Source organism: Cebus imitator, unplaced genomic scaffold, assembly GCF_001604975.1.
Source record: "Cebus imitator isolate Cc_AM_T3 unplaced genomic scaffold, Cebus_imitator-1.0 Scaffold765, whole genome shotgun sequence".
NCBI lineage: Eukaryota > Metazoa > Chordata > Mammalia > Primates > Cebidae > Cebus > Cebus imitator.
This window is the reverse complement of record NW_016108080.1, coordinates 264470-290080: the sequence shown is the minus strand read 5'-3', so window position 1 is coordinate 290080 and position 25611 is coordinate 264470. Positions and strand designations below refer to the sequence as shown.

Here is a 25611-nt window from a genome sequence, read left to right as displayed (position 1 = left end):
TAAGCAGAGCCCATACTCAAGGGTAACTTGAAACTATGCTCTTGGTTTGCAGTCCTCAAACTTGGCCCAAATAAATTCTCTACTTATATCAAGTGGGTCTCAGTTGTTTTTTCTTTTAGGTTCACATTCTCATCAACCTGTAGGTACAAATGAGGTTATGTTAATATTAATTCCAAAACTGTAAGTTTCTTTGCTCCTCTTACGCACATGGGAACTCAGTCTTCTCCTCCCAAAGTCTCCTTGGGTCATTTTTAGGGACCGGAGGAAATCTCACATGATCAGGGACAAATGTGCTCACTGTGGCCTGCTCTATCTTCCTTATCAAGATGCCTCACCTACCTGAGCATCTTCAGTGGCTGAAGACACCCTAGCAGGTCCTCCCTGCTGCTGCCTCCTCACAATCCACACCCAGGAGAGGTGATTTTTGCTGTGCTCCTTAGCAGAGTATCTGTAGGGTGGAAAGTGGGGTTAGAGGGGAAAACAGCCCTTATCTGCCTAGAGTGTTTTATGATTTAGCTCCTCTTATTTCTCCTCCTAACCCTAGTCTGCTGAGATTCCAAACATGTCACCCCAGGCTGGGTTGGGGAGAGGGAGAGGAACACATATACCAGCCACCTGCTCCTTGTCCGTGCTACTTTATCTCTCTGGTCACTCAAGAACAAATATTAACCAGTCATTGTAGTAGATGGAATGGAAAACTCACCCCAATTGTCGGCCCCTCTCTGTCTCTATGTCCTTTGCAATGGAACACTGAGCTCCTTCTATTAAGAAGTGGAATCTCTCCTCGTCCCTTTAATCTGGGCTGGCCCATGACTGGCTTTGATCAGCTGGATGTGGCTGAAGTGATGGCATGTCCACTTTAAACTGTGCCTCCAGAGGCCTTGAGTTCTTCCACTCACTCTTGTGGCTCCTCTGCCATATCCTGAGAAGAGCCTGGTCAGACTATCAGCTAATGAAATATGGCCACCAGCCAGCCCTTTGCCCAGAAAAACCCAGATGAACTATACTGCCAAGCCCTGTGTAGATGACCTGCTTTTACATGAGTGAGCTGAGGGGACACCCGAAGATCCACCCAGCCAAACCACAGATTTGTGAACTAAGTAAAGTCTGTGTCACTTGAAGCCACTGGGTTTTCTGTTTGTTACACAGCATTATTGTGACAAAGGATAAATGTTATCGACCTATTCCTGACCTCCAAAATCAAGGCTTTTTGAACATTCAAACACTCCTCCAAAGAAGCTCAACAAATAGACAAATTCTAAGTCTGGATTCAGCCAGGACCCCATACTGCCCTTACAACAGCCTGAAAGCAGACTGGAGCAAGATGGAAGGATTTTCATTCAGCAGATGACCAGGAGGTCTGAGGGAAAGCTAGTCAGCCCGTTGGGAATAGCACACATGAGTTTGGCGATAGGAGTGCCCTACCAATCTGTAATTCATATGCAAAGATCACAGTAGGCATTGTGTGACAGCATTTCTTGTGGAAACTGGCAAGGGAGACCGATTTCCCCAGTTTGGACTCAGCTGAGACTGAAACAAAACGAAGAGCAGCAGGGAAAATGGGGCAGGAATCACGGAGAAGACATTGAGCTGGCCTAGGTCCTGGAACTGTGGCTCCAGACAAGCTTACCTAAAATCTCTGAGGGCAGAGAAGCCCTATCAAGTGAGAATTCGAGTCAATATTATTAACCTCAGTCTATATCCTGTCTCAAATCGAGATGGGGGTCTGGCTATGTTCGCCAGGCTGGTCTCGAACTCCTGGTCTGAAGCAATCTTCCCATCTTGGCCTCCCAAAGTGCTAGGATTACAGGTGTGTGTCACAGTGCCTGACCTACATTTATTTTATTATACAGGGTTACCTTGTCTAATTCCAGCCCTGTGATAGCTACCCAAGATTGTTGTAATCTCCAGTGATCAAGTTTCTTTGGATAAGAAAGAGGGAAGACATTAAGTGTGTGGAAAAGACCCCTCCTCTCTACTCTGGTTACAAAGCAAGTTTCATTTCCTTAATTGTCCCCTGACTCTTCTGTGTTGTTTCTAGAAGCTTTAATTTTTATTTTTTAGAGTCTCACTCTGTTGCCCAGCTTTGAACTCCTAGACCCAAGCAATCCTTCTGCCTCAACCTCTTGAGTAGCTGGGGCTACAGGCACACACCACCATACCCTAATTAAAAAAAAAAAATGTAGAGATAGGAGTCTCTTGCTGTATTGCTGAGGCTGCTCTCAAACTCCTAGCCTCTGTGACCCTGTAAGCTCAGCCTCCCAAAGTACTTCGATTACAGGCATGAGCCACTGCAACCGGCTTATTTCTAGGGATTTTGAATGGACCCTACACACCATGGGCAGATGAATGGAGGCTGAGCCAGCCAAGCAGGTAAAAACTGGATGCTTTTAAACTCTGAGGTGTTCTACTGGACTCTGTCGATGGAGCTCCCTTCGAACTGGGGACTGCCCTTGACTGCCAGTCAAACAGAACTGCCCACAGCCTAGCAAATGGCTGCCATATAGGCCATTCACTGGAAATCTAATGATTGGCAACTGGGACCACAGGTGCAGAGAAAGAAATGGAATTCAAGCTGTGGTTGAGTTCTTGTTCTTTCCATCCTTTTGAGTGATGAAAAATGAGGGCAAATCTAGGCAATGTTTTCTTTACATTGAAAGCTTAGCCTCTTGATCCTCTTGGGGCTGAAGGGAGTGGGGAGTTAGGCTCCGAGAAGTGGTTAATGTACATTTTGCTCCTGATGCTGTTTCTGAACATTTTATAGTTACAGTTCTATAGGTGTAGGTCCCTAGTTGTTTGGTATCTGGCCCTGTGGGATTTAGGGCATGGGGGAATATGGGCTTGGTATGTGAGAGCCAGATAAAGGAGGTGGTAGGAGCTTTGGGCTCTGGGTTTGTTGGTTTGCATGTTAAAGGCATGCTCACAGGCCAGTTGTTTGCTCTCTCTAGGAATTAGTTAACCCTCAGAGAGGCAGTCTCTCTCCAAGTCCATGAGGTCCTAAAATGTCAAAGCATCATACCATACAGAAAATAAAAAGCTTGATTACTACTGCAAGCTGAGAGGATTTGTGTTCCTGTACTATCAGACCAAGCGCCAGAATTACTGGAGACATGTTGCAGCTTCTGTGCCTTCTCTCAATGTTACGCTGTTCATGACTGAGGATCCTGCCCTCTGAGTGTTTACAGAAGTCTTTCTCACTATCTCGCCCTGGTTCTCTTGACCCAGAGCAGTTCTTTACTTTCTCGGGAAACAAACGGGATGAAAGTCCAGGGCTGGGACTTCCTCCCTGGTGTGTTTGACAAGGACTGACGTACGCTAGGCCCTTTGAATCCCGGAAGTCCAGAACACACCCAACCTTGATTACAGTGTCCAGAATGCTGGAGCGGAGGTAAAAGGACAAAAGCCAGACACATTTCAACATGAGGGACCCACTGACAGATTGCCCGGTGAGTAGCCCAGTGTGGTTTGTGTACCTGCGTGTGAGAGGGAGGGTGGAGGGTAGATTTGTGTATTAATGGATTTTAACTTAATAAATTTGAGACACTCAGAAACCAAACATATTGAGACATTGGCTGTGGTACAAAAGTTTGTGGTTTTTTCTTTGGTTCAGTTTAAAACAGAGCTTTTTCTAGGAAATGACAGGGCAAGTAACTGTCATCTTTCCTTCTCATGTTCTTGGAAAAAGTTTTGAGTGAGTAAAGCATCATATTTGGATCCAGATGGTGGCTGTTTGGAAAACATTTTTAAGACATACACCCTTGGTGCCAACATCGTGTGTGGAGTGGATACAAAAACACACAGAATGTCTGCAGCCAATTTTTGGCTCTGAGAATAAAGTCAGAGAGGAGAGTTTTTGTGCCTTTTCACCCTCATTTTTTTGAGTCAAGGATTGCAAGTCCTGCAGGAGGAAGGAGAGACTCCTCGCTCTGCCTGGTCTGCAGTGGTTCTCAGACTGGTTTAGCAGCATGTTTGTTCCAGTCCTGGGAGCGTTACCAAAAATTAAGTTTGGTCCAAAGTCCAAAGACATTGTGAGGTCACTGACGGCAATAGCAGAGATGTAAGTTAGGAAATAAGAAGCAGCTAAAATAAAGGGGGGATATGTTGACTTTGAAAATAAAGTAATCAAGGAGGGCCAGTGTCCTATCCCAACACATGGGGCTGAAAAGCTAAGATTGGTGACATTGGTGACAACATAAGCAAGGGGTTGCAGTCATGTTTCATGTATTAATAACACAAACTATGGGGCGGCGGGTAAATGGGAGCTGAGATAAAGCCATAAAGAAAAAGATCAGCAGAGGATTATTGACTTCCTTTCTGTTTATTCAATGGATAAGAAAAACACATGCTTGGAAAAGATGGAACTGTAGCTACTATTGCAGAAAATCAGATGAGCTAAATGAGAAGAACTCATAAATGATGAGTAATTTTAATAATGACTACAGAGTAGCCAATTCTGCCTAATTTTACTTTTTATAAATACAAAAAAATTTAGTGCTTATATAGAAACGAATTCCAATAATATGGTTATATATAGATTTTTAAGAGTGAAACTTCCTCCCTTAATTACTTCAATCTCAGTCTTCTCTCCATTGGTAATTATGAATAATTTTTAACAAGTCTTTTTTATGAATAATTTTTAACAAGTCTTTTATCATTTATTTGTCTCTCCTTGAGGTTACTCCCTTACTAAACTGTTAAATCCTCTCCTATCTCAACGCTGCTACCTCAATGTTGTTGTATACGGTGGCAGGGCAGGACAGGGATGGGATAAGTGGCAGCAAAATCTTGGCACTGACAGTAACCAAAGAAGAAAATTAACACTGGGGAAGAGTGCAATGGACAGAAGAGAGGGAAACAGAGAGAAGGTTTAATTACATTTAAAAAGAAAAGCAGAAATAAATACATAAAAAAGAAACTGAAGGCTTAACATCCTTTGTGTAGGCAGCAAACTCAGTCTTTAGCTCTGGAGAAATGTTTTCTTTCAGGAGCCCCCAAGGCAACCCATAACCACAGTTCTGTGTCCGTTTAAAGCTCCACTCCCTGGCATGCTGAATAGTTCTTTGTGCTATACTGGGCCAAGGACTCCCATCCTTGTCTAAAACTCTGAAGGTCATCTCTATTGGCTCATTGCCACCGAAAGTATCCGGGAGTCATGGAGAGGCGGATATCCCTTCAGCCTGGGTTTCCAAACCCTCTAAAGTCAGAGAACATTTATTTATTTGAAATTGTTTCATCTTAATCAAGTGTTCAAGTTGACTTCCTGGTACATTCTTAGTTTGTACTTGGGGAACAATGCTACGTGAAGATGAATCTGCAGTTTGGGAACAAAATAAGACAAGGAAATGGACTGCAAATGAGTGCCTCGTGAAACACTTAGGTAGTTTTATAAAAGAACCTGAAGCTTTAACCACCTGCAAAACATTCCTTTCCATGAGACCCTAGAGTTGCACAGAGCACAATTCATAAAGTCTTAGCGTAGCTGCAGTTCTTAACTGGGCCCACACCAACATACCCATGTACGGAACTCAGTGAGTTACATGAACTTCAGTGAAAAAAAATCTCTATTTGTACTAATTTCTCACTGAAATTTAGAATTTTATTGAATCAAGAATATAGGCAACAAGCCCCAATACTACTAGTAATAGCTGTGTAGTATCCGTGACTTTGTAGCCAATAAAAATCAGGAATTTTATATTGCAGTTGTTGCACATATCTAGAAATATTTACATTCACCCTGACTTCAAAATGTTGGTAATACTTAAGATATATAATTTAGCATGTTAATAAATAAGCAGATAATATCACAATTTTAAAAATACACTCTAAAAATATATAATTCATTTCTTTTGTAACCCTGTGTTACCTAAAAATATTATTGAATCAAATAGGTTTCATGAGACTACTAAAAGGGCTTATGGTACGAAAAAATTGAAAAATCTCTTTGAGATCATGCTCTAATGGGCAAAAAAAAAAAAAAAAAAAAAATGCTAGGAGCTGGGCCCTTCAACCTCAAAGAGCCAGGTCAGTGTTTGAGTTCAAATGATTGCCACCAGGGTGGCATGAAGATTGCTTAAATGCTGTGTAAGACTAATCTTGAGAGTGTCAGAACTTATTTGAAGAAGATATCTTTAAAGTTCTGTTTTTGAAAAGGAAAAGAATTGGCTTTGGGCCTTGAGCCTTCATTGCTTGTAAGCTTCGCTCTTTTTTTTTTTTGAGACTGAGTTTCTCTCTTGTTACCCAGGCTGGAGTGCAATCTTGGCTCACCATAACCACCACCTCCTGGATTCAAGTGATCCTCCCGCCTCAGCCTCCCGAGCAGCCTGTCTAATTTTGTAATTTTTTTTTAGTAGAGATGGGGTTTCTCCATGTTGGTCAGGCTGGTCTCGAACTCCCGACCTCAGGTGATCCACCTGCCTTGGCCTCCCAAAGTGCTGGGATTATAGGTGTGAGCCACTGTGCCCGGCCAAGCTTAGCTCTTAAACCTAAAAATATGTCAAGGGAAATCATCTTTAAATCCATGTGCAAGAAAGGCAAGGAAGTAGGATCCAATTATCTCCAAAGGAAATAATCTGATCTTAAGAAAGTACTGATAGCACCTTCCTATCAAACAATCACATAGAAATCAAGGACAAGTAACAAGCAGTAGCCAAATCTTTGCTTTTTACACACTCATACAGTATCCAGGAAGGGGCCTGTCAAAGCAAGTCTTCTAGGCTCCAAACAGTCAGCCCCTTCCCTCATGTCATTGAAACAGCACCAGGCTGCTTCTCAGGTTGGTAACCTGGTTCAGATACCAACCTGAGCTTCCCATCTTAATGGCTTAGTCTGAACACCAGACGATGACTGTCACTAACTCAGATGGTGACGGTGCCATGGTCCCTAGTTCCTGGGAGGTTCTGTCTCACTGTAATGATAGAGAAGGAGGCTGAGTCTGGCATGGGTGTCATGTGGCCCACAGCATCCCGAGTTTGCATCAAAGAGATGTGTAACATGCCATTCCACATTTCTTGGGCCTCTGTTTCCTGGTCTGTAAAGTAAAAGGAATAGACCATGCTCTTTGATGTTCCATATCCCATAATCTATGACAGTCTGCCATAGGGATTCTAAATACGACACAGATGGTGAGCAAATGCATGGAATCCCTTCATAGAGTGGCCGTGCTGTGAACCATCACCCCCAGTGAATCAGAGCTCACAGCAAATCAGTAGCACAGTGCCTGGCATAGCAAAGGCATCCAGTAAAGTTCATTGTGTTAAATTTAAGTGGAATATCTTGGTTTCTTTAATACTGTGAGGATCATCACTATTCAAAAAAAATCTTCCATGCTAGCATCAATAAAAATCATTTTTTCTATAATTTTTTTTTCTAGAACTAGATTTAACACTCTTAATCACTCAAGCAGAAAGAGCAGGTAGGCCAAGCTTGATACAGGCACTTTATAATCTCTACAAGTCATTCGTCTAACCATTTCATATGCCGATTGGCTGGATTACTAAATATTTTTTGTAATGGCTATATGTGTCAACAGAATTTGCTTACAAGTGCTGGGAAGAAACATTTCCTTAATGGCTGAATGGGAAATGTCTGTGTAGACCAGGTGCCTATTTGTGAAGGGTTAAATTATTTTTTTAGGAGCTCAGGAAGATCCCCAATATTCCACTACCAGACTGAAATCCCTTTATCAGGGAAGAAAAACCTCATAACTTTTTTTTCCTTAATAATTAATGATCCCCAGGAGAAGCAGCATATTAATATAAATTCATATGGAGTTGTAAAATCAATAGTAGATTGTTCTCCGGAATGAATATTTGGTAGGAGGTTAGGATAGTTAAAAGCTTAATGGGTGGGAAAAGAACACCAAAATTGCCTTCCACCTGACTGCAACCACAGCAAGCCCTTCTTCTTGTGCTGGTTGATGACATTAAGAAGCCAACTGTATTGCACATAATACTTAAGGGTTACTATAACTTGGAGTAAACTTAGTGTGATGATACAAATTACCCATTTTTAAATATATTAGTTTCTGATGGATTCTTTAATTGATTTTCATACCTAACATTTCTCATCGCAGCTCTGTCTCTAACGAATTAGGTTATCCTTAGTTCTTTGGGCCTTAACTGTAAATAAGGAAATTAGACTTCAGTGATTTCCAAACTGTACTCCATGGAACCCCTTCAGAGTCCTCTCTGGTGGGTGGGAGCGTGGTGAGGTAGGAGTGAGACAACCAAAGCTAAAGTCAAGTGATTTTACCCCCTCAAAGCAGGTATGTTCCAAGGTTTCCTGATCATACACACACACACACACACACACACAGAGAGAGAGAGAGAGAGAGAGAGAGAGAGAATGAACTAGAAGGCCTCTGGAGGTCTGCTTTGGCATTTAAGTGGGTCTGCTTTTCACAGTTTTTGTCTCCAAGTCTGAGTACATGATGAAAGGTACAGAATCACTGATTCTAAATAAGGGTTTATGCTGGGATAATGAAAATATTCTTAGCAACTCTTTTATTTATTGATGTCACTTTTATCTCAGTCTGGATCAGGGTTTGTTGGGGAATTCATAGCATATAGGATCAAAGGTAAAGATGCTGCTGCCGTCAGAAGCACATCTCTCTCTTATCTGATCGCTAAATTAACAACATCAAGTACTGAAGACTTTCTCAACTTGCGTGTGCCTGGGCATACTGGAGTTTGAGGTTTGAGTGTGGGTTACAGGTATGCCTGAGACACAAGTCCTTTGCATCCTTGAATTGGCAGAGTGGCTGGGAGCGAGGTAGGAGGCAAAGCCATGGGCCAGTTCCCTCTTCCTGGAACGACTTTGTCTATCTACCACACTCTTCTAGTACAAATATGTTCTATGTGTACCATTTTGGGGAAAAAGTTAAAGTACCAGTCTATGCAGTGACAGAAAATCATCTTCCAAAATCTAGAGCTGGCAGCCCAAGGGTCAATGGAAGCCATAGACCGTGCTTTGTTCCAGCAGCCCCTTACTTTGCGAGGTTGAATATGAATGCCTTTGCCACAGGCTTCACCACTGCCACTGAAGGCAACTGAGTTTTCAATCACTGGCTTATAACCTTTCAGCATGACCTAGCCTCCTAAAACTAGTTCCCTTGAGACAGTATTTAAAAATGTGTCTTAGAGACTTTTGATGACTTGGGAAGTTTAGGAAATGCAGCATCCCTGTAACACAAACACATAGAAAAATTCTCAGCTGTTCTCATTTCTACTTTGGTTACAGGCAGAGTTTTCTCTACATGCCCCATCCCACACTTGATGTCCAAGGTCCCTTATTCTCTCCCATAGGTAACTTCTATGTGCAACCTATCCCCTGGTGATGGTGGACTGGTAAGGACCTTTCCCTTAGGACACTTTATCTCAGATTCCCTTCCTTACACTGCTGCTTCCCTTAATGGGAGGTTCTTTTTCTCCTTCCCACTCTAAATGCCCCTACGTCCCTCGAATCCATTTCTCTGCTTTTTCTCCCATCCTCAGCCCCAGCTTTATAGTGTTTGAGAGCAGAAGAATTTACTCTGCAAGCATGCATCTAGATCTTTCTTGCAGCACCAGGCTGCTCCTCAGGTTGGTGACCTGGTTCAGATGCATCTAGATCTTTCTCTCTTGCACACAGTCCCATGGGTTTTTGTTGAGTCTTTGTTTCTGCTTTGCTGTGGGCTGGAGAGAGAAGTCAATAAGACAATACAGAAAAATCCATAGCTTAATACTGTGAGATATTTCTAAATAAATCAAATAAGAAAGCCACAGGACCTATAAAGGAAAACATAAAATTTTATTTAACATAAAATAAAATTTGAACAAATGCAAAAACTTACTATGTCCTTGGATAGGAAGTCTAAACACCATTAAAAAGTCAATTTTCCCAAATTGAAATATGTATGTAATACAATTTCAATTAGGAACCCAACGGGGATTTAAAAAGAAATGTAATTAGACAAATGTTCTTATGTTAGAATAAATGCCTCAGAATAGCCAAATTAATGAAAAGGAAAAAAAATAGTTGTTTAAAGACAGAGCAGAAGCAAAGTGTTACTATCTCTATGACTTAGGTACTGAGAACATAATGTGTTTTATTATCTTCTGTATCATCATTATGCTATGAACCATAAAAATGTTTCATAATTCAAAGCAAAAAGATCCTGTATGAGTTAGAACTATGTTCAACTTAATATTAGAAAAACCCCAAATGTGTATGTCTTTAAAAAAAACGGTATTGTATTTCTCTCACACATAAAATAAGTCTAAAAGCAGAGAGCTGAAGGCTCACATGGTGTCCTTCACAACCGTCAGGGACCCAGGCTCTTTTTCTCTTTCCACTCTATGATCTTAATGCATTATGTCCTATCTCAATACCACTTTATGGCTTTGGCCTTCATTTTCAAGTCTAGAGGCAGAAAAGAGGGCAAAGAAGCCTTTACTGAAACCTCATACAAAACGTTCCCTCTCATCTCCTTGGATAGCTTTTAGTCACATGATTATACACCTAAGGCTGAGGGAGGCCAAGAAACGACCTTATTCCAGGAGCATGCACCCTGCTAAACATTTATGCATTTTCTTCTCATGACACGGAGGTATGTTTCATGGGATGCTATTAGGTGTTATAGAAGAAAATAAAAGGCTTAGGGAGAAAACTAGTAAAAATGTTTAGGAAACATAGGAGTAAACAAAGAAGCTAAGCACGTGTCTTTACTGCAGGACTTCTCACAATGTCAGAATGTTCCCCTAAACTTTGCCAGTGTACCTGTAAGGGGAAGAAGGAGGCCTTAATAGGATCACACCATTCACATATGGCCAGTTGTTTTTTTGGAAATAAAAATTAGAAAGCTTGATTGCCAAATAGCGATTTTACTTTCATGACTCAGAGGAAGATTATTTCTCCTTCATGAGAAAGGCTACAAATTGGAACCTCACTACAAGTGTGTTTTGTTTACACTACAGAGAGTTTGTGAATTGTTTATTACAATAAAAAAAAAAGTCATGTTTCGAACGCAAATCCTGATTTCAACTTTTTTGGACAAAGTGGGAGATCTGGCTTTCTTGAGCCACATTCCAGGTGGCAGTGATGGGCCAGAATGGTTCGAGTAGCTGCCTCTCCAGCTCACGGTGCCCACCCTGCTCCTCACTCATTCAGGTGCCTGACTGGTGCCAGCAGTCACAGGATTTTGCAAACTCTTCTTTAGAAATTAACAATTTTCTCATGAAAGCTTTGCACCCTCACCACTTTCCTTGTGTCCAAGGCAGTTTCAAGGAAGTGGTTTGTTACTGTTACTATTAATAGATTTCTACCAAATCCTGTCATAGCTTACTGCGTTAAATTCACAGGAATGTTAAACTACTGCATAAAGGTAAAAGGATATGGTAAGACTGTTTCTATATCCTAGGTGTTGGTTTGTTCCATCCCCAAAGGTAGGGAACTGAATCAGCTCATTTCTTTAGGTCCTTCCTCCTCTGTCGCCCTATGCCCTTAGTTTGATACTCTGCAGCACCACGTACCAAATACTTTATTAACTTAATGGCCTTCTGGGCCCTGAGGGGATGTGTGTTTGTGAATGTGCCTGCTACAGTAGAAGGCACTCAGTAAATGTGAATTTCCTTCCTTTTTCCCTTCTCAATATGGTGTCCAGCTGAATGCCGGTGATGTCTGAACACTGGAAGAGGCTGGCTCATTGTATGAGCAAAGTACAGCACAGCCCTCAATCCATACTGAATTTGGGTCCTTTTATGTAAAATCTCATTTTGAAAAATGCAATCTGCTCTTACACCTCCCAGATGGAAACTATGAGAGAGTGTGTCTGGGATGTTCCATCATCTAATTCACTTGCTCTGTGTCAGAAAAAGCTGCAGAATCAATTGACATTTAGTTTCTCTGGGCATTCAAAATCTATTGTCATCAATGTCTACATTTACAGTTTCCAGGAAGACATTGTAGAGTCCTAAATCAAATGACAAAAACTTTTACTGGAAATTCTTGTGTCTGCAGGCTAAATTCAAATATACATGAATTTATAAAGGGTAATTAATACATTTATAAAGGTTTGGTTTAACCAATATGTTCAGCTCATCATTATAACATTTTTCTTACTGGAATTAAATAAGACACAGAGAGGACTAGGATAAAGTTTCCTTACCAGGTTATTTCCTTGCACTTTCATATCGCAGACAGAAAGGTTTGCTCTAATGGCTCATGATTTGTCATGAGCCCCAGAAATATTATTTTGAAGTTTGTGTGGATGGGAGGGGACAAAATAGGTATGCGGCATCCTTCAGAAGATATTTTTGTCCTTCCTGGGAACAATAAGGGTGACAGGATACCATACTCCAAATGCACCCCACTGCCGAATTGTTTGCATTTGGCCGAGGGGAGAAACAGATCAGCTTTATTTCTGAAAAGTTCTCCAGGGTCTTTCATATCCAGGCAGAAGAGACTTCATCTTTATTTTCAGAACCCATCCAAAAGGTGTGCATGCCTGTAGCTGCACGATCATTTATAATGACAGTCATGGTTAGAGTAGCGTACTGAATTTATAGGTGCTCTATCTTTGGAGTTGCTCATAATCTTTCTGTTCACTTTTTGTTATCGTTGTTCTTCTTTTTCAGTATAATAAAGTATACAAGAACCTAAAGGAGTTTTCTCAAAATGGAGAGAATTTCTGCAAACAGGTCACATCTGTTCTTCAGCAAAGGTACAAAACGCACATTTGCAATAAACGTTTCTTCCTCTTTAGTTGCAGCAAGATATGACTGGAGGAGTGATTACAAGCTGTCCTACTTTCCAGAATGGGGTGCTATATTTTGGTACTTGAGAGATTGCTGGAAGAACGATTCTCCCCTATTGCACATTTATCAACTGGATGCCATAAAAATCAAGGAACAATAGGAAGTAATTCTGCTTAGGAAGGCTCAGTCAAGTCTCTTCTGATTCCTCAGACTGGGTTTTTCACCCTGTCCTGGGGCCCACTGTTGGATCTGATACATACTCTCATTATTGTACTTTTCACACTGACAGCAATTATTAGTTTACATTTTTGTCTCCCCTAAAAGGGCAGAGGCTGTCTTACTCATCACTGTATGCTGACCTCTTAGAGCCTGGTCTTTTGATTTCCTTAGTGGCTGTCAGGTGAATGAATGAAAATGAATGAAAATTTTCAGATCGTCTTCTTAATACTAGGTGTGATCATGTATAAAGCTGTTCACTGTGCTGAAATGAGCACATTTAACTCAGTCAAGAAAGTTACGAAAGCCTTGCTTAAAATGAGAAAACCCAAGGATTGAATTTGGTCACAAGGGACCTTTAAGGCCTTTTTCCTACCTCTAGATAGCTCTGTAATAAGAAACTCTAAAGAGACCTTCAGAAAGACTGTTTAAACCATTTCAAATTTAAAATATTGAATGTGTGCTATAAGACCAAAGACACCATGGATTGATTGCATCCTGAACTAGCAGGCTGTAGGAGAGAAAACAATTTCTTTTCTCTCCCTTTCCAAATTCTTAGTTGAGATACTCTTCTGTAAACAAGTAAGATTAACAAAAGAAAAACAAGCAGAAATTTATTAATGCATGTTATACACATCACATGGGAGAGGCCTTGGTTCAAAACTAGTTCTCCCTCAAGGCAGTGGCTTAGGGGTCACGCTTAAATAGTATTTCACCAAAGAGCCAGAAATCCTATTAGGGACAAGACAAAGAAGATAGCATTTTCGGGCTTCTAAAAGGCAGGAAAATGTAGGAAGGTAAATACATGGGAAGGGTGAAGTCTGCTTCTAGATTCTCTGGCACCACTGTTTCTGCGCAGATAAGCAAGTGTTGAACTGTCTTTAGATGGGAAAGGCAGAGAAAGAGGCAGAGTGTGTCCCTTTGTTTTAACCTTTTTTAAACTCAACAATCCCCAGCATTTTTGAGAGCAATATTTCGGTTTCTTTCAAGGTCAAGACAAAAGGAAAACATTAGCTTTATCAGCACCAGATGAATGAGGTCAAAGAAAGATATGAGAGAGCTCAAATAGACTTTTATAAAGAACGAATCCAGATTTGTCAAAAGGAGTCAAAAAGAAAAACATTTTAATCATGAAGTAACTTCTGTTTTAACAGCCAAATTGCTCTGATTCCATGACAGAGAAAGTGGGAGGGCCCATCTAAGAGGGAATTTCTTCTATAAGAAAATATCGTTGTCAGTCCTAAAAGAAATTATTTAAAATAAGACCAGTTAATTGTATGAATCCTACAAATTCAACTCATTACCTAGATTAGAAAGCCACCTTCTGCCTACAGACCAGGAAGAACCTATGCATCTATCAGCCAGGCATATAACCTGGGGTGTAGTCATCTGGGTCTTAATTATTTGGTGTCTGAGAGTTCAGAATCAGTGCTTGGTAGAGAGCTGTGAAGGAGAAGACAGGCAATAGATGATGCCTGCTGATAAACGGACTCAACAGTGAACTGAAAAAATCTGGGGGAGTCACCGCTTGAAGACTGTCCCACTGTTTTTCCTTTTTCAAGATCCCTCCACATCCCTACCTTGTCACTGACATCCACTTTCTTCATATAGTCAGTCTTTATTCCTTACTTTTGTTTTATTGAAGTCTCTTCCTAGGGCTACTATCTGCCCTAGAGCTATTAATGTGTGAAACCCTCCGCTGACTTATTCTAGAGTGACAAACGTGTCCAGTGAGGAAGAAACACTTGAGTAGCTAAAGATATCTCTCTTCAGGCTTTACCTCCTTATGGGGAAGAAATTAGAATCTGAACATCTCAGGAGTCTACTGCTTAGCAAAATTACAAGCACATTCCTGGATAAAAACTGTATAGTATAAGTACAAAGAATGGATCTAATGTTTACGTAGATCAAAAAATTATGCTACATATTAGGTCATTTATGTAATAAATGCTTTTCTGAACATTTTCTAAAGCTAAACTTGTACAATTAAATCATTTCTCCTTAGGCAAGTAGCCATTTGTGTAGTTGCTTTGTATTGATTCCTAGTAAATGTACATTTGCAGTGTCTCATCTTGAGCTTTCACGTTTCCTCCCCTTGCTCAGCTTTTAGATCATGTAGTTAACCTGAAGGATGCTTGCCCACACTAAAAGAGATGGCATTTGGGGAGAACTGTTTTCTAATGGACACAAATGTTCTACTAGTCTATGAATATGTGGCACACTGCATACTTTTAGACAGCATTCCTGTGTATTAGCAGGCAAAGATACAGGCCACTTCAATTCTCAGGGCTGGATCATTTCTCTTCCATGGCAATGATGTGATTCTGAGGTCGCTCTTTCTTCCTAGTGTGTTTGAACTGAATCAACATAATAACCGTATCAACAAGGATGGATAGTCACAGCATGGCTGGAATTACATTTGCCTCGACTGTCCCCATTGAGTGAAGTCAGAAATCCCTCCTCTGGATATGCATTGGATAGAAGGCTGATTCCCACCAGCTATCTAGAAATGAGCCTTGGCCTTATTTTCCTCTTAAAGGTGGGGTTATTACGTGTGAACCAATGGTAATCTTCCCTTGTATTAAAAAAATACCTGGAAAGCCATTACTTTTCAAAAGAAATTATCTTGTTACTTAAGATTATAGACAAGTAATGGGAGTCTTTACTTTACCGTAAGACAAGTAAAATGGTAGTCTTGGAGTATATTCAGTAGGCATTTCCATTGGGGGTTATGAGAGACAATCATGAAGGCAAATCTGTGGCCAGCATAATTAAAGATGTGAAGGTGGACATGGGGTTTTTAACGAGGGGGTATCTGCCACCTAAAATGCATTCAGTAAAGACTTGCAGACTGAATAAATAATAAATAAATAAATAAATAAATAAATAAATAAATGGGCTGGGTACAGTGGCTCATGTCTGTAGTTCTAGGACTTTGGGCGGCTGAGATGGGAGGATCGCTTGAGGCCAGGAGTTCGAGACCAGCCCGGCCAACAGAGCACAACCCGTCTCCATTTTCATAAAAATATTTTTTAAATAAATGAAAGATAGTTAAGGGTTTATAAAAACTATTATTATACCTACATTATTAGAACAAGGGCTTTACTGTCCTTGGAGGTGGGCATTTCCAGACCCCTTACTTAATAGCTCCTGGAATGTGGTTCTGCTTCACAGAGTTCTGCATTAGTACTTGGACACCAGAGGCAGCATCACAAGCTGCCAGGCCAAACAATGTTTCCTTACCAAACTCAGCTGCCCTCTTGCATTTATTCTAATTGGGTGGTGATAGAAAAGTGCAGTTGTTACTAAAACACCCTTTTGCCTGGATATTCTGCAATTCATGATCATGCTTAGCTTCTTTTATCCAATTAGCTACTTCAGTTTCTTTTTTTGCAGTAGCAAACAGGTTTAGCCAGAGCAACATAGCAGCTTCTACGATGCCTAATGCCCAAGTTATCAGGTTCACTTTAACACAATTACAGATCAGATTTAAAGAGACAAAGGTACATTCTTAGAAACTCTGTGAATATTTGGCTTCCTGCATCCTCACAGCTAATGTTTAAACAGGCATTGACTGGAAAATCAATTGTTCCTCTGTAAGGCAGGTTAAGATCAGGTTTTCAAATGCCAAGAACTGCTGCTCTGGACAGCAGTAAAAAGAAAAGAATAAAAGAAGGAGGTAGAGTTGGCCACTTGTTCAATCCATGATTCATTGCAGACACTGTCAATAAAGCAATAAAATTGAAATTAAATACTGGAAAAATCTTTTCTGCTCTACCATTATCCTGGGTGACCTTAACTCCCACAGCTTTAGCTCTCTTGCATATTGGTGATTTACAAATGTGCAGTACTAGGAACATGTCTAGACCATGCTTCAGACCATATATTTCACAGTATATTGAACATTTCCACCTAGAAGTCCCATGGAACTACAAAGTCAGTATGTCCAAAACAGTTTATCCGCTTTTCTCCAAAACTGTTCCTCCTTCTGGGAACCATTGCCCAGCCAGTCAAGCTCAATGCCTGGGACCATCCATATCCATGATTCTGTCTATCTCAACTCATGACCAAGACCATATTTGTCTCTTTGAAACCCCTTTGATATCCACAGCTTTCTTTTATGACCTCTTCCACTGTTCTGGCAAAAGCTCTTAAACTATTCTGTTTTGGAGTGCTGCCTTACAGCCGTGGAGTTTGCATGTTGCACAAAGGCACGTGGCTGAGTGGGATGAATGGAGGCAGAAATCCAATCCACCCTGACCCCTTAAGCCTTTTACCCTGACAGAGCTGGGTGCCTTTAGAGGACACCCCCTTTCTAATTCAAGCAAAGTTACCTGAACTTGTGGGCCAGCTGAGGTCCTGTCCCTGTCTTTAATGTACCTTTCACTCTGTAGCCATGACCCTGCATAAGACCCTTCAAAGACTCCCATGACCTTGAGGATAAAATTTAGCCCTCATCCTTTTATAAAACGACCTTTGAGATCTGAACTCGGCCTTCCTGTTTACCTTGTCTCTCTCCATCTCCCGACGATCCCTGCCTCTCTCCTTTCTGAACCACTTGCACCCCACTCGCACTCCTGCCACCACCACCACCACACATGGATCCCTGCATTTGTGCAGGCTGTATCGCCTGCCTGGTAGATGTTTCATCAACTTCGTTGCCTGGCTCCATAGGATCCAGTCATCCCACAGTGGCAGGCCTTCCTTAACTTCAGTCTCCAGTCTCAAAAAAAATGCTCCTCAATTCTATGTGCAGAATTAGTGCTTGCATCTGTTATGGCTCTTACTACCTGTACTGTAATTCTCTGTTCACTTGTCTGTCTCCTTCCCTAGAGGCTAAACTCCTTGAGGGTATGTGTGCCCCACGTGACTCGCATGGGCCTGGCACAGAGTAGGCATTCAATAGACGCTCACTGAGTAAATGAAGGCACTAGTGTGTAAGTGACTCTGTGCCTTCAAGGCGCTCATAACGTTAAAGAAGCTCAAGTTAGGCTATTTCTGAGGAGTCAGAAGTGGGTATGTCAAAGACATTTACTGGCATATTATTTTAAACAAAAGCTAGAAAGAAATAATAAAATCACAGGAGAGACCGTTTATTCAGCACAACCCATAGATCAGTCACTGTGTTAAATGTGTCTTATACTTGATCTCTTTTTTTTTTTTTTTTTTTTTTTTGAGACGGAGTTTCACTCATGTTACCCAGGCTGGAGTGCAATGGCGCGATCTCGGCTCACCGCAACCTCCGCCTCCTGGGTTCGGGCAATTCTCCTGCCTCAGCCTCCTGAGTAGCTGGGATTACAGGCACGCACCACCATGCCCAGCTAATTTTTTTTTGTATTTTTTTTAGTAGAGACGGGGTTTCACCATGTTGACCAGGATGGTCTCGATCTCTTGACCTCGTGATCCACCCGCCTCGGCCTCCCAAAGTACTGGGATTACAGGCTTGAGCCACCGTACTTGATCTCTTGAATTATCTCACAGCCCCCCTCTCCATTTCTAATTTACAGATGGGGATATGAAAAAGACGATACATTTGGATTCCTACCCAGCTCAATCCAGGCTCAGGGCTAGGGCATCCCCAAGTGGATAGGCAGTTTTGGGCACTGCTGTCAGGAACCCAAGGTACTCAGAGGGTCCTGGTTCAGCTCCTTTTGCAGAGTCTTAGGGGCCTGTATGGGAAGGGACAGCAGCAGTCATGAAGCCCAGTGGCTTTCAAACCTTATAGCTCAAGGGGTCTGTGGGGAGCGTGTAGGGGCTACTTCAGGGGGTGAGGAGGAGGTTAAGTGGGCTGGGCTCAGCTTGCTCTTCACCCCTTCTCCCTTTTAATCAGACCAGCTTTACTGGTATTTATATGATACAGTGGGATTCTGTATAAAATTTTGTTTCCCTGCTAAAAATCTTTGAAAACTGCCTTTCTTGTCCACTTTACCTGAATACTCTCACCACAATAATCCCTGTCCTTCCCTACCCCACACACAAATGCACTAAGCTTGGGAATGAACACACACTTTAGACTCTGAAGTTCTAGAGCTGCCATCGCTCATGTTTTCCCTGGGCCAGAGTGGGCTGGAGCTCAGTGATACTCACAGACTAGACACAAGAAGAGCATCATTCAGGTCTTATCCTCCTGGTTCAACACTTTTTATAGTGTTCTCAGGAAGCAGAATTAAGGCAATCGATAATGCTGCAGTGGGCTAGTGAGTGAGCCAGCCATTCCAACAACAGAGCTTCAATATGAAAATCTCTTTCAAGTTGCCGGTATGAACTTTAAATACAACCGGTTTGTAAGAGGAGCTTGTGATGGTCTTTCAAAAGGCATACCAATGAAGCTTGGATGGAGAATATCAGCACATCCAGCCCCAAACGAGAAGCTGGTGCTGGTCCTAAGTAGGAGATAAAAGATGGGTGATATACTGACAGAAGCATCGGAGGTTACTAAAATTTCTCCTTAATTTACAATGAAGGGAGGACTCTGTCACCTGCTTCTTTCAAGCATAAGAAGGGCTTAGCTCTATTTTATTATTTTATGTTTTTTAGAGATGGGGATCTCATTCTGCTGCCCAGGCTGGAGTGCACTGGTGCAATTATAGATCACTGCAGCCTCAAACTCCTGGACTCAGGAATTCCTCTCGCCTCAGCCTCTCAAGTAGCTAGGACTGTAGGTGTGCGCCAGCACTCTGGGCTAATTTTAAACAAACTGTTTGTAGAAATGGGATCTTGATATGTTGCCTAGGCTGGTCTCAATGATCCTCCCACCTCGGCCTCTGGAGTAGACAGGTGCAAGTCACTATTCCTTGCCTTAGCTCCATTTTAATTAATCCCTCATAGACACAGGGGGAAATTGTAGTTTGTTTTTTAATCTACTTTTTATTATCTTAATTTTACAAAAGCAGGATACTCTAAAATTGATTACATGGTCACATAGTCTTACATTTTAATTTGCGCTCTACCTAAAATATTGAATCTGAAACCATGTATTTTCCATCTCTCTTTTCTTTCAAAAGTATAATTTATTTCAAAATCTAGGTCAAACGTTGGTCTTTGACTTATCAGTTGGCCTTCATTATTTCTAATGAAAATATATTGACTAGCCTTGCATGCTGAGAGAAAATTAGAATATAAATGGATTAAAAGTCAGTGTATGTTATTTCCTCGGTCCAGAATCCTTTTTAGTATATTTAAATTTATTTTTATTTTTTAAATTTGTGGGTATATAGTAGGTGTATATATTCACAGGGTAGAGTCCAGAATCTTTATTTTTATTTATTTATTTTTTTTTGATACGGAGTTTCGTTCTTGTTGCCCAGGCTGGAGTGCAATGGCGCAATCTCGGCTCACCGCAACCTCCGCCTCCTGGGTTCAGGCAATTCTCCTGCCTCAGCCTCCTGAGTAGGTGGGATTACAGGCACGTGCCACCATGCCCAGCTAATTTTTTGTATTTTTAGTAGAGACGGGGTTTCACCATATTGACCAGGATGGTCTCGATCTCTTGACCTCGTGATCCACCCGCCTCGGCCTCCCAAAGTGCTGGGATTACAGGCTTGAGCCACCGTGCCCGGCCCCCAGAATCTTTAAAACTACTGGAATATTCTGAGATTGGGTTGCCCATCAAAATATACATGCATCATCAATTTCACACATGCCAAAACAACTGCTTGGAGAAGGCATTTTAACTTGTATTAGCTACAGTGGCAGTAGAATGGAAAGAAAAAAAATGGGAAAGGGCTAGAGAATGAAGCACGATTCTGACGATTTTAATGAGGGGATGAAAATTTCACATATCAATGTGAGATTAGCTCTGCTCTCTCTACTCCCTTTGCATGTTGTGCCTTTTCAGCTTGAACTGAGATAAAGTACCTCCCTTTGAGACTGAGAAGAAATCAGTCTAAGTGGGGTGTGCCTTGCTGCCTCTGCCTTGATAAAACACCCGGGTCATTTCATTTCTATTTAGCAGGAATCCTGAAAGGATATATATACTCCCTCATTAGTTCAGAAGCATGGAAAAGCCGTGGAAGTGTGCACGGAAGAGCATGGAAGTGTTTGTTTCCATTTACAAACGTTCTGACTTACAAAAATAACAGCTTTTTTTACACTTGCCACTTGGAACATGGCTTCTTAAAAAAGAGCGATTCTCTCTGGGGAAGAATTTAACCATTAACAATTGTTGAGATAAAAGCCATTCAGAGCTAGAGGCCTGGGAGAGGTTTTGTTGTAAGCAGAAAGGGTGCACAGTGACACTGTCCTGCAGCCATCCTCCCCACCACATTTCATTTCCTTCTGTCTTGCAGAATAATTTGCTCAAGTTCCCAAAATGGTCATTAGGATTTAAAATTCAAGAGTAGATGATTGCAGCCTGCTTTGCTTGGTTGATTTGAATGCTAGTTCTAAACCCTTCGGGGTCACCAACAAATTGCAGGCAGAGAGAAAGGATACAATCGTGCTGTTCAGACAGGCAGTGTCCAACTCACTGCAGCCCAAAGGACTAGCTTGGTGACATTTGCTGTTAGAGCCCCCATCCTTCCCACTTTGCCAGACCCTCCACATCCCTACTCCCTATCCCCCAAAATGCCTCACAACTGCACAGATGCCTTTGGAATAGGCCCGGAAGCTCGTTATGTCTGCACTGAGGCTGCTGTGAATTGGGACTCCAGCTACTCAGCCTCCAGGAGCTGTGCTAATTCAGCATACTGCAGTTAAAGGTGAAATGAGAGGCGGTATCAATTTTTAAAAGCACTTTTGTTCCACGTCTCCCACAATTCTCCATCTGCAGTCTGTTCCCCACTTCAGAGGTAGGAAAGAGGGGTGGTTAAGCAAGCAGGTTCCCCAGCCCAACTGCCCGGGCTGGAATCCATCTGTCACCATCACTTCCTTCTTGTGTGCCCTCAAGCTAGTGACTGACCCAGCTCTCTGTGCCTTGGTGTTCCCTTCCATGAAATGGGTAGAAAAAGTATACCTACCTCATAGGGATTATCAGGAAATAAATGAGGAAATATACCTAAAACACTTAGAATGATGCCTGGCACGTTGTAAGTACCCAGTATAAATGTTGGATGTGCTATTTCTTGCCTAGGGAGAACACAGGTCAAGCAGCAGCATGTCACAAAGGTGATGCAACACCTTTGTCAGGACACCACTGTTTGGACACTCTCTTTATGTGCAGTATATAGAACTTTTAACCTGTATATCATTCTATAAACTCACAAATCTGCCCTGCTGAAGCTCTCTAAGGTACTTGTCTGTAAAGAGAAGACTCCCAACACAAGAAGTGTGGGTGGCATTTGAACCTCTTTATGCTGGTTTCCTACCATGCTCAAGAGAAGGCTGGTAGAAACGCTGGGGCACAGGAGGAAAGCTGGCCAAACTAAGAAAAAAAGCCCAAAATCTCCTCGAAGTAAACAAAGATCCCTTTTTCATGCCACCAAAGCCCAACTTTTTTTTCCCTAAGTGGAATAAAATTAAGTCAACAATATAAAGGAAAGCAACACTTCTTGCTGGTATCCTTTTTAGGTCTGCTTAGCCTCAGACACACCTTGTACAGCCTGCAAGAACATTCTAAAAGTAGAATTGAATTCTGAGGGACGTTGTGACTGACAGCGTTACTTTTCCGTTAGAAACCATTCAGGATTGTCTGGAACCAACTGACAAGAAAACTGGGGATTCTTCCCCTACACCATCCCCACCTCTGTGTACTCCTTCTGGATACATAAGAATCACATTACAAGAATTCATATTTATTAAGGAAGGTTTTTGTGCCTAGCACTGAGCTGAACATTATAAAAAGCATTGTCCTATGTAATGCTCTTTGTGCTGCTTCCAAGAAAGAATGCAATGCTGGAAAGAAAAGACCTAAAACGCCCTCTGGTTAGCGTTCCTGGACTCAGAAAGGGTTTATGTGTCTAGCTACTTCAAATGCTAGACAGCAGTGTGCCCTAACATCAGGGCTGAGCACTGCTCAAACTAGAGGGACTGCATCTAAACAGCTTGTTAATTTAAAGTTCTCAAAAGTGATGAGGTGAGAACAAACCTATGGCAGAGACTAGTAAGAATTCTAACAAAGACCTGGTGGGAAGTCCATTCACTTAGTCACTCATTCATTCATTCATTTTTGACATACATACTGACTGCCTGTTATGTACCAAGCACTCTTCTGGGCCTAGGGATCCAGCAATGAACAAAACCATTCTTGACCCTCATGTAACTGTTCACATCTAGGGGTGTTTACCAGAGTAAACTAAAAAAATTATGTGATACAAGATACAATATATGCTAGGACATAAATAAAACTGTAAGGGGAGAGTGGCGAGGGTCCTGTTTTAGATGGAGCAAACGTCTGAGGTCGTGATGTTTGAGCAATTCCTGTTGGGGATGACACGAAGGTGAATACCACGTGGGTATGTAGCAGAAGCGCTCGGCAGAGGCCACAGCAAATGCAAAGGCCCTGAGGCAGGATGGCAGTTGGCCACTGAGCAGGAGCAGAATCAGCCAAGTAGTGACTGGCAGGAAGGGAAATCAGAGAGGCTGCCAGAGGCAGATCATGCAGACCTTTACAGGTCAGCAGCAATCGTTCCAGGCATTGAGCCCCTAGTAGGCTTGGGCTCTTAACACATTTTAGTTTTTATAAAACCCTCTTTAATTAGGTAATATAACTTCTTAACAGTACCTGAAGCCACCTCCACTGAATGGTAGAGATCTCCTGGGATTCCAGAGCATCTGAGTTCATTAAGGGTGACGGTCTCTCCCAGCTGGTTGTTAACCAACACTCTCTTTTTCTCTCTCCCCATCCACTGGGACATATTTCTAGAGCAGAGAAATCTATTTTTAAGTACAATGAGATATTTATTGACCAGCTTTACTGTCTTAAAATACTTGTCTTAACCTTTCCTTATGTCTGGGCAAATTCTGACACCAAATGGTAGTTTTCTGCAGCTAGGCCTTAACATACATCCTAAAATGACTTTCCTATAAAAAGTGATAAAAACAACTTGAAGCACAGCTGTACTAACAGAAAAAAAAAAAAGAATAGTAATTTAGCAATAGGTCAATAGCCCATGATCTCTGGATTTCATTTTATAAAAGAAAGCTGTCTTTCTTTGCTTAGTCTAGGACATGGAGTTAATTTGTGTGAAAACATGCAGGTGTTGGGCTAGTTACTAGAGAGCTCTGGGATTGTTTCTCAAATGAAATAATGTCATAAATAATTCTAAAAATATCATATTATAAAAATAGATTAACAGACTGAAAAATACAATGAAAACCCTTAGGGTCCCTATTAAAAAGGAAAGCATATCAATTGAACCTAATTTTCTACATTTTTATTCTCTGTAGTCAAAAGCAAGATGATGTCCTCATTTTAGCTACAGATGAGCCTATAAATAGGACATGGTAAAACAGGTTTAAGATGAGAGTGATTCCATCTATCCAAAAGAACCAAGGGGTTTGCTTTTGGAGGGCATGCCCAGACTTCCTACTGAGCCTTGTCCTGCATAGGAAATAACAGAAATTCATTTTCTAAATCTGGTGTTGGCTACCACTGAAGATTCCCGTTAGAAAGTCACTGTTTGGTTAATCCAATCATAATTTATCATTTTATTGCCAATGATTATAATCTAGAGCTAATCTGATTAGTGCTAAGATCTCGAGATCAGTAGGACAGTTTTCTGTTCCTTACTAGTTGTATTAGTTTTTAGGGCCATCATAACAAAGTACCACAGACTGAGCGGCTTAAACAACAGAAGTGTCTTGTCTCACAATTCTGGAGGCTGGCAGTCACAGATTCGTTCTGAGGGCTGTAAGGGAGAATTTCTTCCATGCCTCTGTTCTGACTTCTGAATGGTTTGCTGGCAATCTTTGGCATTCCTTGGCTTGTAAATGCACCACTCCGATCTACACCTTTATGTTCACATCGTGTTTTCTCTGTGTGCGTGTCTGTTTCTATCCAAATTTTCTCTTTATATAGGGACACATCCAATTAGGGTTCGAGCCTACCCTAATAACCTCATGTTAACTTGATCATCATCTGCAAAGACCCTATTCCCATAAGAGGTCACATTCACAGGCACTGGGGAGTAGGACTTCAACTTTGTCTTGGGAGACACAATTCAACCCATTAGTATGATGTCAAAGGAGTTTAATTTAAAACTCTCCCTTTGGGTGGGGTGCGGTGGCTCACATCTGTAATCACAACACTTTGCGAGGCTGAGGCGGGTGAATCACTTGAGATCAGGAGTTTGAGACCAGCCTGATCAACATGCTGAAACCCCGTTTCTACTAAAAATACAATATTAGCCAGGCATGTTGGTGCGTGCCTGTAATCACAACTACTTGAGTGGCTGAGGTAGGAGAATTGCCTGAACCCAGTATGTGGAGTTTGCAGTGAGCCAAGGTTGCACCATTGCACTCCGGCCTGGGCAACAAGAGTGAAACTCCATCTCGAAAACAAAACAAAACAAAAACACTTCTCACTTTTTAGGATTCTCTTGGATACACTTCAGGATTATGCTTAAGGACAAGAGGATCCTTGTAGTAAATAAATCATCTCTTCTTTACATAGGCATTACATTTTCACCCTGATTCCTCCTTCATGCATGCGTGTGTGTGTGTGTGTGTGTGTGTGTGTGTGTGTGTGTGTATGTTTGCTTGATTTCTAGCCAGCACAGCCTTTTTT

At 41.6% G+C, this 25611-nt stretch overlaps 1 protein-coding gene across 2 annotated transcripts in view; it reads left to right on the top strand.

The window, feature by feature from the left end:
- The first annotated feature begins 3196 nt into the window (after window positions 1-3196).
- Window positions 3197-25611, top strand: part of NOSTRIN (nitric oxide synthase trafficking) — a 61710-nt gene continuing 39295 nt past the window's right edge. The window contains exons 1-2 of one of the 2 annotated variants that reach the window (XM_017519668.2): window positions 3197-3446; window positions 12612-12697. In XM_017519668.2, coding sequence (XP_017375157.1) covers window positions 3420-3446; window positions 12612-12697 — 113 coding nt within the window. In that variant the 5' untranslated portion in view covers window positions 3197-3419. The remainder of the gene's footprint in view (window positions 3447-12611; window positions 12698-25611) is intronic. The other variant, XM_037735266.1, reaches the window with a different exon arrangement.